This window comes from Contarinia nasturtii, unplaced genomic scaffold (genome assembly GCF_009176525.2).
Source record: "Contarinia nasturtii isolate CC-2019 unplaced genomic scaffold, AAFC_CNas_1.1 Cnas_scaffold_4311, whole genome shotgun sequence".
NCBI classification, from domain to species: Eukaryota; Metazoa; Arthropoda; class Insecta; order Diptera; family Cecidomyiidae; genus Contarinia; species Contarinia nasturtii.
Genome location: NW_022201606.1, coordinates 2,026,803 through 2,044,206, shown reverse-complemented (window position 1 = coordinate 2,044,206; position 17,404 = coordinate 2,026,803). Strand labels below are relative to the sequence as shown.

General features: G+C 32.7%; 3 protein-coding genes across 3 annotated transcripts; 2 read left to right on the top strand and 1 right to left on the bottom strand.

Annotated features, from left to right (window-relative positions):
- The first annotated feature begins 1,121 nt into the window (after positions 1–1,121).
- Positions 1,122–3,654, top strand: LOC116350845 (UDP-glucuronosyltransferase 2C1-like). Its single transcript, XM_031782816.1, has 7 exons — positions 1,122–1,354; positions 1,418–1,644; positions 1,698–1,989; positions 2,074–2,240; positions 2,311–2,351; positions 2,442–2,783; positions 2,842–3,654. The coding sequence occupies exons 1-7, from the start codon at positions 1,251–1,253 to the stop codon at positions 3,244–3,246; spliced, it is 1,578 nt and encodes a 525-aa protein (XP_031638676.1). The 5' UTR covers positions 1,122–1,250; the 3' UTR covers positions 3,247–3,654.
- Positions 3,655–4,286: 632 nt separating this feature from the next.
- Positions 4,287–6,388, top strand: LOC116350844 (UDP-glucuronosyltransferase 2B7-like). Its single transcript, XM_031782815.1, has 6 exons — positions 4,287–4,448; positions 4,518–4,744; positions 4,804–5,095; positions 5,164–5,371; positions 5,442–5,783; positions 5,841–6,388. The coding sequence occupies exons 1-6, from the start codon at positions 4,342–4,344 to the stop codon at positions 6,243–6,245; spliced, it is 1,581 nt and encodes a 526-aa protein (XP_031638675.1). The 5' UTR covers positions 4,287–4,341; the 3' UTR covers positions 6,246–6,388.
- A 2,031-nt stretch (positions 6,389–8,419) lies between these two features.
- Positions 8,420–9,871, bottom strand: LOC116350739 (cuticle protein 7-like). Its single transcript, XM_031782652.1, has 4 exons — positions 9,761–9,871; positions 9,109–9,238; positions 8,807–9,028; positions 8,420–8,718 (listed from the first exon to the last, which is right to left on the bottom strand). The coding sequence occupies exons 1-4, from the start codon at positions 9,770–9,772 to the stop codon at positions 8,564–8,566; spliced, it is 519 nt and encodes a 172-aa protein (XP_031638512.1). The 5' UTR covers positions 9,773–9,871; the 3' UTR covers positions 8,420–8,563.
- Positions 9,872–17,404: the final 7,533 nt, after the last annotated feature.

Sequence of the window (17,404 nt, the reverse complement as noted above, 5' to 3'; positions counted from 1 at the left end):
GTTTATAGTTGAAACACAAACACCTAATTGCCGGTTTTACAAATGTCAAAAAATAGTTGTCACATATATACAATCTGTCTGAAGTTGGCTCTCACAATACACAACTTATAGGTTGGTGGCGCTAGGAGTAAGTTTTTTGAGTGCTTGCTTTTGATATTCCTACCCGATAGTGCCCCGATATAGTATAGATATCGACACTATTTAGTGCTATTTCTATATGTTTTGGACACACTGAATTAATAACACTTCCTTATAATTTCAGTATAAATTGGGTCATTATAAGTGATTATTTTTTTATTGTGTTTACACATTTTGTTAACCCTCTAATGCATTTTTTTCCGGAGCTGGGAATTTTTATTCTAGTCTATTTTGTTATGAGACCTTTAAAAAATAATTATTATCTCGAAAAAATCGTCGTTCGAAAAAAAATGCAAAAAACCTAACCCCGGCTATTCACAATATGTTTGATAAAAATGAAATTCATTGTTTGCATCAAAACATACAATATTTTGTACATTTCAATTTTTTGACGACAATAAATTGTTTATTTAATCTGGTGTCGCAAAATACCGTGAAGTGCGAATCTCTAGGGGGAATTATCTATACGTTTATACGGTTTATACTCAAGTATTTTTTACCGAATATACTATAAATAGATGAAGACATCGCAAGTATGCCGCATATACGCTGCATATATGCGTATAAACCATATATATGCGGAGTTATTTGCAAATATTCTTCGGTATATACGGTTTATATTCTTATACGCAGCATATTCGTTACTTATTTTATTCGATATTTTCCCCTAGGCGAATCTCCATACACATATGAACCTTGTTGATAATCCAAGAAAATCAAATTCGTTACAAAAATGTGATCATTATGTCATCATTCGGTTATGTAATACATTTTGATACGAAATGGGTAAACAAATAGTTCTGACATAGAATGTTATAAGCTTGTGCCCACTGAAACTAAGTATAATGATGAACTGCTTGTTCATTTCATTGGTGTCCGATAACAGCTAAAACATGTTTGTCACTGTGACTCAAATAATTTTGCATGTATACTGATAAGTTATTGTCCGCTAATTGAAATCAATGTCATTTATTCTAATCAAGAACGATTTACAGTTTTCAATGTTCAATCAGTTGTGATTCTGTATGTTTGAAAAGTTTCTTTCACTTCATAACCGATTGTTGGAGGTTTGAGGAGGAAATCATTTGAACAGGGGCTTTTATCTCGTTAAAATGTCGATTCGACTTGTTTTTTTCATTGTTTGCAATATTTTATTTGTGAATGGATCAAACATACTGATTCTGGCCACATTACCTTCACCAAGTCATCATATTTGGTATGTTCATTTGAGCTCTTTTGTGTGCAAAATGGGTATTGATTTTTGATTTTGATACCACAGGATTGGAGCAGTAACCAGTGAATTGGCCGGACATGGACATAATATTACTGTGATTTCACCAGATATTGATAAAAATCCACCGCCTGGAATACACTACATTTTAATCGAAAATCAGTATACCGATGTTAACAGGCAATTTTTAAAAGAAATGCTTTCGGCGCCAGGCGCAACTAGTTTAATCCAGGATGCTTTGGCTATGTTTAAAGTTCGCACCGATATTTGTGAAGGTATTACATCAATCAGTTTACATAAAATGTATATAGCACATTTTTTTATATAGCACAAGTCCAAACAAATGGTTTTAAAACATTGCTCAACTATCCGGACAATTTCAAATTCGACCTAATTATTCATGATTACACCTGCGGTCCATGTCATTTACCATTTGCCCATAAATTCAAAAATCCACCACTATTGGGTGTCACCGGATACAGCAATCCATCCTTTATGCCTTTGATGATGGGGGGACACCAATATACTGCATATATTCCACACAATGCACTTTTGTCGGATAAAAATATGAACTTTTTGGAAAGACTCACGAATTTTCCAATTTATGGCCTGGAAAATGTGTAAATAACTGTTTTAAATCTTGAAAACTACATCAGCTTCAAAATGAAGATAATTTTAAATCTTGAATCTTCCATTCTCCACAGATATCGACAGCAATTTTTTATTCCGGCTATTGACACTATAGTCCAAAAAAGTTTTGGCACGAATATTCCATCAGTCAGTGAATTGGAGAAAAGAACGGCACTTGCATTTGTTAATACAAATCCGGCCATGGATTATCCGGCACCACTTTCAGAAAATATAATTCCAGGTAATTTGCCATAAAATGAATTATATTTTATTTTGTGATGATGTTTGAGGACTTTATAGTTATTTTGCAGTCGCTGGCCTACATATCAAAGATCCAAAACCGATACCAAGTGTAATTTTTATGTCTTTATAAACTCTCAACGCGTTTGTGATAACGAAACAGTTAACAATTGCTGATAAATTAAATGTTTGTCTGTTTTAGGATTTGAAGGCATTCGTTGATTCGTCAAATAAAGGGATAGTTATATTCTCACTCGGAACTAACTTCCGAAGTGATTTTCTGCCGGAAGCGAAACAAAAACTTTTCTTGGAAGTTTTTCGACAATTTCCGGATTATCATTTTCTGTGGAAATTTGAGAGCAATCTTCCTGCATCAAATTTACCGAAAAATGTTTTAATTCGGCCGTGGTTGCCCATCTCAAACATTTTGGCTGATTCTAAAACAAAAGCGATTTTCTTTCACGGCGGTTTGTTAACAACCCAAGAAGCCATTTGGCGAGGCGTTCCAATGATTATAATGCCACTGGGATTCGATCAGAAGCAGGTATGTTTTTATTGATTTTTACATTGTATACACAATTCTAATCACAACACTATTTTAGAATTTGATGAAAACAAAACGACTGGGGATATCTGAAGGTGTTGATTATTTTTCACTATCAAAAGCTGAATTAAAAAAGACTCTTCATAAAGTACTTGAAGATCCATTATATTCGATAAATGCTTTGAAATGGTCGGCCAAATTCAGAGATCAAAAAGAGAAACCGTTAGATCGAGCTGTCTGGTGGATCGAATGGTTACTTCGGAATCCAGATTGCGATCACTTGAAATCGCCTGTTCTTCAACTTGGATTTATCGTCGGAAATTCATACGATATCATTGCGTTTATTATATTACTTGTCACTGTTATCTTAATCATTTCCCTAAAAATCTTTGGTCATTGTATTAGAAAATGCTCAAGAAACATTTATTCAAAAGAAACTATGCCACATAAAAAATTCGAATAAAGAACGCCCTTTTTATCATATCGTGCCATATAGCAGCAAGATAGTCAAAAACGAAAAAAACGTTTTCGATCGATTTTTCTCGCTTTTCCGATGGAAAACTCGCACAAATAACAAAATTATTCATCCCCATAGAGAATGTAACATCGTGGTTATTCGCCCAGAAGATTTTGAACCATGTCGCATCTACCTACTCCACAAGCTTCCACTTAAGCTCATTTCATCTCTCTCGCGTATGAATGTAGTTTACTCTATTTATCATGTGAGCTGTCTATAGTGGATCAACTGGTTACTTCGGAATCCAGTAACAAGACTGCCGGATGCAGTTCTTGGTTCATTGTGCCAATAAATAAATTTTAATTATATACAATATATTAGCCAAATTGTATAACTGAATAAATGTTAATCTAATGTTTGTCATGTTTGACTTCAATTATCTAAGCAATTGCAATTATTGGATTACATCTATCTTTTGTATTAAATTCAAAACATTTATCTAATATGCTGTTACTTTGTAATAGATTTAAAATCAAATTATTTAACTATGTACTCAATACACTTAAGAGGAAACTGTAACAAACATTGTAAACTCTGAAATCAGCTCACCAAAATAGACTCGAAAAGTAATAAATAATAATAAACCAGATTACGATCATTTGAAATCAAGTGCTCTTCAACTTGGATTTATCATCGGAAATTTATACGATGTTATCGCTTTCATGTTAATGATTTCTATAGAGTCACTATTTCATTATGCATTTGTGCAAGCAAAGTCATGATAAAACCTCATTCTCACAATAAATGTCGTTAGAAAAAATAAATAAAAAAAAAACTTTGAATTTTAATAAATGTATGAACGAAGTGGTGAATAATATAGTCCAAGTAGTACATTTTAAGTGCATTTGAGTTATTAATGTTCATGTGCAATTTTCTTATCACTTTTGATAACAGCTTGATAAGATAATGCATTTGCTGGTAAACGAATTTTGCAAAATAAATGAATTATTTACGCTCAATATGCGTTATTTGGATTTTAAATTCGATATAATATAATTAATATTCATCAGAATAAATACGTGTCAATCTGAATCGTTCAAAATGAAGTGTATTTTAATATTTATGCTTGTTTTGATCAGTGTTCCAATATGCCTCACTTCGAATATTTTATATTTGCAACTTTTGGAATCACATAGTCATCATTTTTGGTAAGTAGTTACCGACATTTTCACGAATTTTGTTTGCATTTTTGAAACGATTTTATTTAAATACTCCAGGAACAGTGCGATAAGTGACGAACTTGCGAAACGTGGACACAACATTACAATACTTTCACCCGACTCCGAAGCAAAACCACCAAAGGGTGTGCATTACATTCTTCTTGAAAATATGTATGATACAGAGTATAAAACATTTTATAAAGGCCTATTAAATACAACAGAAAGTATGAATCCATTTCGCGAGGCACTTGCTATTGTAGAGTGTTGCGAGGTTATGTGTTCCGGTAAATATAAGTAAAAATCCACATATATTTCACACTTTTAAAGTATTTAATGTTTACAGCTGCTGTTAGAACAATGGGTTTTCAAACCTTGCTTAACTATCCAGATGACTTCAAATTCGACTTGATTTTACATGATTTTTCAGTTGGCTCATGCTTTCTACCTTTTATACATAAATTCAACTATCCACCAATGATTGCGGTCACTGCTTACGGACATCCGTCATATTTGAACCAATTTATTGCAGATCATCATCACTATTCTTATGTGCCACACAATTTACTACCATTCAACGATGAAATGACATTTTCACAACGACTCCTAAATTTTCTTATCTACATGCAGGAATTTATGTAACTACGACTCAAACACTGTTACATCATTTCGAAATTATATTGTATATTGACTTTCATTCCACTAGTATTTTCAAGTACTTTTTAAATCCGCGATTGGATGAAATTGCAACCGAATACTTTGGTCCGGATTTTCCGTCCGTCAGTGAATTGGAAAAAAGAACGTCGTTGGCTTTCGTAAATACCAACTCGGCCATAGATTATCATGTATCGCATCCGGAAAATGTCATCCCGGTTGGTGGACTGCAAATAAAAGATCCCAAACCATTCCCACAGGTAATTTGAATTTTTTATCGAATGAAATAGATTTCTATGACGGTTTTTAAGAAAACATTTTTCTTTACAGGAGTTGAAATCGTTCATCGATTCATCAAAAAAAGGAACGGTCATTTTTGCTTTGGGATCAAACATTCGAAGTGATTGTATACCGCAAATGAAGAAAAATCTCATTTTAAAAGTTTTAAGTGATCTTCCGGATTACAACTTTCTCTGGAAATTCGAGAGTAATATATCCGAATCCGATTTACCAAAAAATGTTATGATTCGTTCTTGGATTCCTGTGTCAGACGTTTTGGCTCATCCAAAAGTCAAGGCGATTTTCTTTCATGGAGGCCTTTTAACTACTCACGAAGCGATCTGGAGATCTGTGCCCATGATAATAATGCCATTTGGACTTGATCAGCGAAAAGTAAATTTTTATAATTGACTATTTAAATCCATCTTTATCTCTCTGAATCTCTTACAGAATTTGATAAAAACAAAGCGATTTGGAATTTCGGAAGGAATAGAATATCACTCGTTGAATTACGATGATTTAAAAACTACAATTTTGAAAGTGCTTAAGGAGCCATCATATGCAATGAATATGCAAAAAGTATCAGCAAGATTCAAAGATCAGAAAGAAAAGCCGCTGGATAGAGCCATTTGGTGGATTGAGTGGCTCTTACGAAATCCAGATTGCGATCATTTGAAATCACCTGTTTTTCGACTCGGTTTAATCGTCGGAAATTCATACGATATCATTGCGTTTATTATATTACTTGTCACTGTTATCTTAATCATTTCCCTAAAACTCTTTAGCTATTGTATTAGAAAATGCTCAAGAAATATTTATTCAGAAGAAACTATGCCACATAGAAAATCCGAATAAAGAACGCACATTTTAAACAATATGATACTAATTCCAATGATTTAGAATAAAGCTGATGATAGTTTGCGAATAGTAATGTATCGAGGCCAGTATGTTAATAACACCAAACAAAGTCAACATCATCAACTGAAATTTACCAAAATCTCCACATTTCTCTAGTATTTGGTCAATATCCATTTTCTATAGTGTAATTTTTAAATCGAATTTTTCTTTCATATAATTTCACTTCGAAAATTGATTTTCGTTATTTAGAACAAATTAAAGTACATTTTATTCACTCAAACACATTCCATTTTCACTTAACGTTTGTCAGCTTTTGATGGAATATTTTCTTCTCTTTTTTCGATTCGATTATTTTGTACAAAATAGATGTGCAACTTGGATATTTAACAGAATGAATTCAATGCTTCGCTTTGTTTTTGTCTAACTGAAGAGACAATAATATAAAATCAGAATACTTTGCGATTGCTTGTGTATGGTAATGTTTTGAACTTTTGTGACAGGCCAGTAAATTAACATGTGTTTATCATATGATATGAAACTGCAGAGCATGCTCACTTTCATTCAACTTGATTCAAAACATTGAAATGGTTTAGTTGGCTGAACTACGAAGTTAATAAAATCGTTTTATCTATCATCAGTACTAGTACTAGGAACGAGAGAAGTCCTCTCTGAGGTTCATTGTAACTTAAATCGCCGCTTATACGAGATTTTTTTATCTTCTCTTTTACAAGCAAATACTGATTTTTTTTCCACTAGATTTAATAAGCATCTAATCTCAAAACGAAGATAATCATCATTTACGATGAAATTTTTACTGACAGTTTTGAGCCACAGCGAAAGATAAAAAAGCAGCAAATAACTGGCACAATATGGAATGAAAGGAACTTCATTTATAATTGAATTGTAATTAACATCGATTCACATAAAAAAATAACTTTCACAGCATTCCTTTGAATTTAATGTTTTGAACATCACCCAAACAAGACATTTATAGTAGACTGGTCTTTGGAATGTCACAAAAATTAAATTAAATATCTGGCGTCAGCGTCCAAATACCTTTTTTTTCACTCGGAAACATTGAACAATTTCAATTTAATTAAATTTTGTCCTTTTTCTCCTAAATTATCCGAAATTCGGTGACATGTTAATAGCCAAAATGAAGACAGAACATTTGACGAATAGTTGGAGAAAATGCACAGTAATGTGTAGAGCAACTAGTGATCGATCGTAGTTCTAATTATCAACAGTCCATTTGCAAACATTTTAACTTGCATCGGAAAATGTTTATTACAGTGAATTTGCCATTATATGATGAGATTCACATGTTATTACAGCTCAACAACTCATTACATATTTTTCTCGTTTATTAATAAAATCGTCAACAACCGTATAGTCTGTATAGTCGTTTGCTGATGTTGCATTTGGTGGGCTTTGTTGTGTAATTCATCGATTCGACTTTCTTTTTGCAGTGGAAATTTTTAACATTGTAAATCAATTGCATCGCCTATCAATGACCTGGCATATTTGCTATTTGACTTCTCTGTTTCGCTTTAAATGCCATTTTTGACCCCTTCGTTTTATACAAGGAAGTTCTTAATTATGGATGACATATATAGCATTGTAATAAATTCATTTTAAAGTGCATCCAGTTAAAGATTTGAACATTGTACCGTAATCATCTAAATTTAACTCATTCTCGACCGACATTCAGTGTAATGAATGATCAGTTTTATAGTAATAACAACTGATCGCTATCATATCGTAAAAAATAAAACGTCAAAACGGAAGTAGAAATTATTGTCATTGTACTTGCTGACGAATACATCGATTTGTTCTGATGCCTTGTCATTTTCGCAAGTTCAATGCAATTTCAAAGTTGTGATCACATTTTGGATAGACAAATTAAATTAGATTTTTGTTCAATTACAATTTACTTTTGAAAAACAAGCCGTTTGTTTTTTTTTTTGTAAAAAAATATATTTTATTCTTTACTTTTTTTCACTAATTTTCCATGTGTTTTTTTGACTTCAATAAAAAAATATAAATAAGGTAATCAATTTAGCGGTATGTAGAATCTCTTGAAAATCAAACATAAGAACAACAGCGCACAAGGAAATACAAAAGAGGGAAGATACCATGAAGTAACAACAAATAGTTGAAGCAATGCGATATTGAATGTGAGATTATTTACAGTTTAGTTTCGTAATTTTATGCCTCAAACGAGATCGAGCCCGATTGTCGTTTTGCCTTTCATTTCATCTGCTGTCTATGGTGAATTTCTGGTGGCTCTTAAGATGTAAATTGAGGAAGTGGATTTAGTGGTAAACTGGTGAGTGAGCGTAGTGTGGTGCATGGGCATAGTGTGGGGCGGCAGCATAGGCGACTGGTGCAGCTACTTTGGTAACAACTGGAGTTGCGACGGCAGCAACTTTGTGCACAAGTGGTTCACGGTGGACAACAGCGTTGAAACCTAAACATGAATTAAGCACAATTACAGTTAATGTACATGAGATGGATGTTAGTTCTTCAGCTTAATGAAAAATCTATTAAGTACATACCATTGTGTGGGTCTGCGGTGTAGTCAACGGTACGTTTATGGCCATCAGCGTCAATGAGGGAGTATGATCCTTGCACAACATCTCCTGAGCGAGTTTCGTGTTGGCTTTTTGAGTCACCAGTTAAACCGTCTTGGACATCATAAGCAAAGCTGTATTGTGGGTTTGGGTCGTATTCATCGTCGTGGTGGATGGCTTTTGCGTATACTGGAGCTGCGTGAGCAACTATTAAAGAGACAAATGCATATTAAATCATTTGCGATTATATAGGCATTGTATTTCGGTTTGTGAAACATTAAAGATACCTGGAGCATATGCAACAGGGGCTGCATGGTAAGCTTGGGCAGCATGATAGGCAGGGGCTGCTGCATAAGCAGGTGCATGACTGATAACTCCAGCACGAGCGACGGCGACGAGAGCGCAGAATGCCAAGAACTATAAGAAAGGAAATTCGAATCAAATGTTTGAATTGAACACTTTGAACTCGTTTTGTTGTTGTTATATTTAAATGCTAAACTATATCGCTGGAATTCAGTTCGATTCATAAATCGATTGGTTATACTTGAAATTCGATGACACTTTCAAAGAAATGTGTTTCACTTTTTATCGAATTAATATTCTATTCGATGTCATTTCTTTACTTTATGTTGATTTCAATGAAGCAATGAATATAAAAAATACTCAATAAAAAGAGTTGAATGCTTTTTGTAGCAACACATTCTTCCAATTTCAAAAAATATCCATCTCGTTAATTGAAATAAAAAAAACTCCAACTTATTTTAATATCGTCACTATGAATGTGTGCTTAGATTTATTTGTTTAAGAGAAGTTTGATTCAAGTAAATTTCAATCACTATATAAAATTCACACAAAAAAAGATTCGATCAAAATATCACCGATCTATGTTTGAATAAAAAAGCACTTTGTTGAATTCAATATCTTATAATGAACACGCACCTTGAATGCCATTTTTTGAAATTATTTAAGTGTTTAACTGTTTTAAAGCGAAGCAGCTGAGCTTATTGATCAAGTAGAGTGAACTGTACCGAATTGATTGTTGATTGTTGCTCGTCGATCGCCGAATTTATATAAAAATATTTCTTACCACCGCCAATGATCATATCGTCGATGGACGGTGGATGGAGGAAGCTAAAAAATATTACGAATGTATGCAATGGTACATAACACAATCGCCAAAATATCCTACCAACTAGAAAAAACAATATAGCTGATTGCAGCAGTCACTTGGTCATGAGAAAAGATTATTTTGTCCATATGTTGTTGGTAGGGCTCAAGTAACTTGTGCTTGATTATGTTTACATTCAGAGAGTCTGTCGTAATAATAACAACAACAACAATCACACAAACGGTTATAATCGTTTGCCAAATTATCCATAATATTTGTGCGCTTCACCTTCAAGCATGAAACACACATATCACGTATCGTGCTCTTTCTCTTCACTTTGCCTCCGTATCTCCCTACCAACGAACTGTTCGCTCAATCATACACGCTTGGTCGTGCTCGGTCGTTCATTCAGCTATTGAACCAAGACACACTCAACATTATCGAAATGCGTGTCGTTCCATTGCGGCTGCTCTTTCACGAGATAATCTTCGGCATATTCGCATACATTGTCATACTTAAATGGCTTATTTATTTGATAAATGCTTGTTATTGTTTGTATTTCAACAGATCTCTCGGACTCTTTACTAATCATACACCAAAATCGAAAAGAAGTATCATTCATTGCGTCTCACTGCAGCGTGTTATTTTGAACTATCCAGTGTTGCTACATTCATTCACATTTCAATTGATTTATTTTGGCTAGTTATTGAACTCTGTGAACTTTGGTTATGGCTGGCAATCATGCAAGGTATCGCGAATACTGATGCTGCTTAGAGCATTAAAACAATTAATCATTTATCAAAATTGTGCGGTGTCTTTTTTGTTGCACTTATCTTAATTTAAAAATTACTCGAGGTGCCCATAAATCTCATTGGCTTGAGAAAAGAAAAAAAAAATCACATCACACGTACAGAGTCCTCGGATAGTTTAAAACAAAATTTTCTTTGTTTGCTTCATGAAAATCAAGTGGAAAACGAATAAAAAAATCTTATGTTCATAATTTACTACCTCACGATTACAATCAATCGATAGATAGAGTGATATAGGGACAAAATGTGGGACTTTAATTGCATCGCCGTTACTTAGGTAGACTTTGTTGGATTTTTGCGGTAAATTTTTGCCAAACTCTGCAGAAGATATAATGTCGATAAAGTTATTAAAGAAATAATAATAAATTAAGTAATCGCACAGTTGTCGATCAAACTAGTTGTGCATTTTTTTTTTTCATTCTGAATAGATATTTTTTTTTGTTTGTTTCTTATAGCATTATCAAATCAAATGCAAACACGTCTTCAAAAGAGCACAAATATACGTTACTATTTCTTTGAGTTCGATTGATCGATTATGTAATACACGGTTTTTCATGCATTGAGCAACTGGCCGATCATTTTCAAAAGTCTTTTCGATTTTGCGATGAATTAAGCGATTTTGTCTTGCGTTTTCATTTTGTAAGTGTTCTTTAGAATTACCACTTGGAATGAAGCATATATGTAAAGGTGTGCGCAGACACATTGTTGCTTAAATCCATCGATTTTTTTTGGTGTTCAATCTCACGACTCGCCGTTTCATTGAAGAAACGCACATGCGATAAGATGTCAAAAAGACAGATTGAATATTAAATCATATATATAAAGTGATATGACCATGAAATACTCTTTTTATTCACGCGTCATTTTTTTATGTATGAAAAAAAAGAATGGTAAAATAATACTACTCGTATGAGTCTCCTGTTTGATGGAACATTTTTTTTTAACTGGAATTCCGTGTTTGAATTTCGTCGTAGTAACGCATGCTGTGCAAATTGAAATTTTTGTTTCATGCTCACATAAGATTGATATTGAATAGACGCACTGCCTTCTAATCGCATTACATCCAGGTCAGCATCAAAGTTCGTTAAATCCTATGTCAACGGATTAAGTTCAAGATTACAATGGTATCGCACACGTCAACGAAATCATTCAATGTAACCAATTTTTTTTTGTTGCTCTTTTAGAGTCACTAACAATTGAAAAGCCAACTAATGATCGACAATGGCATGGTTTGTTTGTGCCAAAAATCTTGGTGGTTTTCCTCAATAGGTACAATTAATTTTTAAAACTCATGCGATTTAGTTTCGGCTGTGTCCGTTTCATTCATGCCCAATGATATAGATTTGACTTTATACATTATTACGATTTAATTAGTTTGTTATTTCCATTTGGTTGCTACGTTTAAATTTGATTTGAAATTGGTGTTCAAATTATAGAGAACATTGGTTAAATGTTATATTTGCAAGACTTCGTGAAATCACAGCCGGTTGGCTATAAACTAATTAGGAAGTTCTTATGCGAATTGGCAAATCAAAAATAACTTCGTCGTTTCGGTAATAAGGCTTTAAGATCATATTTTAAATTCGATAACCTTTTTGAAGTAGGAAATTAATGCACGGTTCTGTAGGCTACGATTAGCATTAGTACGGTGTTTTTGGGACATCCGTGTGTTGTAATTGGATTTTGGTTAAATGTCTTTCAATTTTGACATCGATTCGCCTGAAATGTTCATATTTATTCACAATGGATCGTTACCAAAAATAAACCGAAACATGTACAGATGCACTCTGTAACAAAATAGATAAAGTTACTGCAAATCTTGTCGATTTTTGTTTGTATTCGAGGAGTGTTTTTAAAGTGGTTTTTAATTTGACATGAATATATTAAAGCTGTCTGTCTAAAAGTGTATAAATTGCGTATAAGTCATCACCGCAGAGCATTAAAACATATGATATGTGATTTAGCATAAAAGCAATTCATCAGCACACAAAAAGTGCTTCTAATCGCTTCAATCAAATGCCTAAACGAAGTAACGGTCATATAATTACATAAGTTCATGGAATTTAACTCAGTGCAATTTATTTTTTCTATATCTAAAGATTCTTGAAGTAATTTTTTTTTTCAAGACCTGCTTAACCCATAGCATTATTTTGGCATAGTCAAATACAATAAAGAAATCGACACACAATGGTTCAATAACTTCGGCAATGTTTGTTTCATGCGCGGTGTGTACGTATATTCATGATGATGCTCAAAATACACTTGAACTAAGCACTCGAACGGAATAATCATGTGAGCATGTTTCCACGAATTATGTTGATAATCAATATGATCAATGTACATTGATCGATTGCATAAATTAATAAAATTTGTTTAACGAAATTGTATGCAATCCGACAACATGAGCATTGGCTTTTTTGTGTGTGTTTTTTTTTTCAATGATTTATGTATGTTTCAAATATTTGATTCGATTAACAGATTCCCACGGCATCCAAACCGTGCAAAATTAAACAAAATTACTTTCGGGCGAAATAGACACTTCATTCATTCAATTTCGCGAATAAATTCGAGAACCAAAGAAGCGAATAAGAATTCCTTTCGATTTCAAGCAGCTGGTAATAAATATACTAAGTTTTTTTTTCTCGTGGAATTCGTTAAAAATAATTCAACGACCACTTGCTGACTTGCTCCGGCCATTTGTCACACTAACAAATCTCTTTTGAAGAAATGAAATAAAAAACCTAACTGTATCTTTAGTGTCGCTTGTTGCGTCTCTTTCTTTCATATTTTGTTTAAATTCCGAAGAAAAGTTGATCAGACGGTTGTAGCGCAAGGTCAGTGGAACAAGTAAAAAAAAAGAAAACCATTTTTGTTTGTTGAAAAAATATTTCTTTGTAGCTTTCAAAAAGTGAAAAGATAGACCGACACAAATTGTGCGTACACATTGAAAAATAAAAAAAAACTAGCCAAAAACCGGACTAAATGACACATACAATTGAACGGCATGTGAAACAACGATAAAAATGAAACTCCGTTGAATAAAAGCATGCAATAATCATTCAGTCAATCATCAGGAGATGATATAATCACATGTAACTGGTTCAATACGATTTTTATTTCAATAAATTTTCAGGTCAATCCACTTGGAATATTTTTTTTACATCTGGCGATCTCGCTCTGACCTGATCACATCAATCATTTCAATTAAAATTATCGAAAAGTCAATGCATTTTACGTTGCACCATTTATTTAAGAAACGCATAAAAATGTTAACACAACATTAACGTCTCAACAGATTAAGCACATATTTTGGTGCTGGCGAATTACTGGTTCATTTTTTCACGAGTTTAATTAATTTTCAGCTCCATGAAAAAAGGTAAAAAATAGCTGCCGGAACAATAGGCTTGGCATTGTGTAGTGTGAATATAGCTCCCAGAATAAAAAAAACTTACCGAAATATAATGGGTGTACTTCAACGAAACCATTAAAATAAAATTATGTATAGATGGAAATTGAATAAATAGTATGTAGCAAATAACAATGATCATAATTATATCATGGGGCATTTCAATTATCTCGTTTACGGCATATAAAGTGTTGAATATTTTGTATTTAATCATCATCAACATTTGATGCAACGCGTATAAAATGACTCTATTAGCACCAATGGGTTTGAGAAATTAATTAGCAAAATGCGCTTACTGGGTGTTATAAATTTGTTTGTTTTTTTTTACGAAAGCGCCAGTAGTCTAAACCAAACGTGGTTGTGATCCATAAGCAAACATTAATTTGCATTTTATGAATTTATGCATGGAGCTATTTTGTGCTAGATGATTTTGAAAACTTATCTAACGTTGATATTTTTCCTATTTAAATGTGGTTTATTTCAGCTTACTAATTCGCCGGCGTTTGGAACTAAATTATCACACTAATGCGATAACAACTGTTTTTGACATTTAAAATTCGTTTAAAATTTGCATCGAATTATCAGTTGTATTTATGATATGCGCTACCCAATTTAAAACATTTTATCACGACATAAATTAAATGCTTGACATCCCACGAATTGAACAATCAAGTTCAATACAAATGACATGCAAATTACGTGAGTGATTCATGTCGCATTTGATTTAGTAAACATAAAAAAAAAAACGAATATTTTCAGCGACCGTTATTTTGCAAACCGTTTTCTATTGCAATAAATGGGCATTTGTTGTTAGTTTTCTTTCTTCTCTTCTTCCAAATAGGTTTCCATGTCAATTGCAAGGCCACTATAGTATTTGCACTAGAAATGCTATGGAAATGTTTAGAAAATGTATGTAAAATGCGAGTAAAAATTGTAATGTTAAATGTTTGACTTTTGAACTAAACCACGTTGCTGATATTCCTTTGTCTACTTATCGGTTTCCTTGTACATTTTTTTAGCCATCTCATTGAACACAGAAACCGAAATGGAACACATTAAGCGATATAAATTACAATCGCTATCAATCCAATAATATGATTGGCGTATGATGATTATGTAAAAATTGTTACAATTTTCCAATTTGAAGGTCATTTTAATTGGATTGAATAGATTTTGTGTATAAATATTAATGCGTTTCATTTTGATTTCATTGCCTGAATTAACTAAAATTTGTTGGCTCATAAAATAGAGATGAAAATAGCAAAAGCAGATTCGTCAAATGAAAAAAAATATCACTCTCTATACGTGGATATCATTATTTTTGAGCATTCAAGCATGAGGGCTCGCACGCGATACCATAATTGATTAATGAGAGTGACGGATTGCTAGGCCGTGTATCTATTTAGCTATAATAAATCCGACACATATTGATATATGTTTCATAAGACTAGTGACGATGCGATCCGAAATCACAACCGCCAAACGTGTGCAATGGTTTACCACAAAAGTTGCCACCAGTCTTTTTTTTTTTTGGAAATCATATTTTTATTTGCGTTGATTTGATTTATATGCGTGTTTAAATTGTTTAAAACATCTGTTTTAATGCAATCGTTGTCGGTGATCGGTGGCCGCGCGCAAAGATCAGTCGACAATTCTTTTTTTTTCTCGTTCGGTCTGAGCTCATTATTCAATCGATTTAAAGGTCATATCGTCGTCACTTTTGAGTCGGTAACCTCAGACACTCAAACTGCACATTTATTACATACTTTGTTTTGGCGTTGTATTATACTAACTTGACGTGACTTAATCCATTTCATAAACCAACAAACCGAAATTCAATATTTAAATGCGACCACACAATCACATTTGATAAAATGTCATAAATTAATGGGTAAAAATTTGCTACTCCAAAGCCTTCAATGTGATTGATGCCGTGCGATTTGCAATAGACGGTTTTAGATAATTTTGATGGAAACAAATGTGACTTAGAAATATGTCAACACTTCATGTGTGTCGATCAGATGCAGATACTATCACCATATTGGTGTTAAACATTTGCAAAATCAACATGGAACAAAGAGGAAAAGAGGTAGATTATCATTTTTTCGCTGAGTCGCCAAAGAGAATCGCATAAAAATTGCATGCATAGATAAGATACCGGTAACATCATCAATCAAAAGAGAATTTATGGCTATTTTTTCACTTTCATTTAGTAGTACAAAAATGTGGCAATATTGTTGGCTTGTACTTTAAACATTTTGAATAATAATCTCTCTTTTCATTTCTGTCCAAATACAGATTCCATAATAATAATAATAATCGACTTGATTACGTCAAAATGTCAAATTTTCATGAGAAATCAACTGTTGATATTACTTCAACTATTAAAAACACAACCATTTTATTATTATTTTATTTCACTGATATTGCATACGCATCATCTACATTTTTTAGATTCGCTTGTTTGCACTGCAGCTTTGCAGTCTTTGCACTGGTTCGGTATAGTTCATGTGTGTGCAAAGAGGAGAAAAAAGCGGAAGCAAAATCTAATTTTTGACGAAATTAAAAAACGCCTGAGCTTATGTTATATTGCAACTTTTTTTGAACTTCGGTTCGAAAAATGGCTTCAACTCAGACTTCCTATCGCAAATCATTTAATCCAGAATATGGATGAATAAGGACTTTAGATCGATTAGATACAATACTTAATGAATGTAATAATTATTAAATTTTCCACTGTGACTTGTAATTTGTAGATAATTAAGTTCGTATCGGAGTTTGAGAGACTTGGAAGAATTGATATTTTTAAAATCCAAGGTTGGCCTGTTTTAATCCACTTAAAACAAATTTTATAATGAAAATGATAATGAATGAAATTTCATGAACATTCATTTCTATCAAACATAAAATTATGCTTCAACTTCAGAACTCAATAGACATTCGATAGTTATTCATTCAAAGTTAATCGATTCATATTTAAAGACAATAATGTTTTTGAAACAAATGCAAAAATTTATTTTGTTTTTCATAGTTCTTGGATTGTGGACAGCGTTGAGTAGTTTTAAAAATAAATTTCGACTGAGAGTTTGCTCTTTTCTATCAATTATTTTGGAATTGAGTGCTGCTGTTGCATATTTTTTATGCTTATCTAATGGTCAATTCTATTTCAATTCAATGACAAATTCTGTTTTTAACTCAACGCGTATCTTGTTCATAATGACCCACTTGATTATTATAATTGAATCTATTGTCCAAAAAAA

Coding starts and splice junctions, on each gene's coding strand:
- LOC116350844 (XM_031782815.1), top strand. CDS start 4,342: ATGAAGTGTATTTTAATATTTATGCTTGTTTTGATCAGTGTTCCAATA. Junction 4,449..4,517: donor TCACATAGTCATCATTTTTG/GTAAGTAGTTAC, acceptor TAAATACTCCAG/GAACAGTGCGATAAGTGACG. Junction 5,096..5,163: donor ATCTACATGCAGGAATTTAT/GTAACTACGACT, acceptor TCATTCCACTAG/TATTTTCAAGTACTTTTTAA.
- LOC116350739 (XM_031782652.1), bottom strand. Junction 9,029..9,108: donor CCCTGTTGCATATGCTCCAG/GTATCTTTAATG, acceptor TCTCTTTAATAG/TTGCTCACGCAGCTCCAGTA. Junction 8,719..8,806: donor CACCGCAGACCCACACAATG/GTATGTACTTAA, acceptor ATTCATGTTTAG/GTTTCAACGCTGTTGTCCAC.
- LOC116350845 (XM_031782816.1), top strand. CDS start 1,251: ATGTCGATTCGACTTGTTTTTTTCATTGTTTGCAATATTTTATTTGTG. Junction 1,990..2,073: donor ATTTATGGCCTGGAAAATGT/GTAAATAACTGT, acceptor CATTCTCCACAG/ATATCGACAGCAATTTTTTA. Junction 2,784..2,841: donor TGGGATTCGATCAGAAGCAG/GTATGTTTTTAT, acceptor ACACTATTTTAG/AATTTGATGAAAACAAAACG.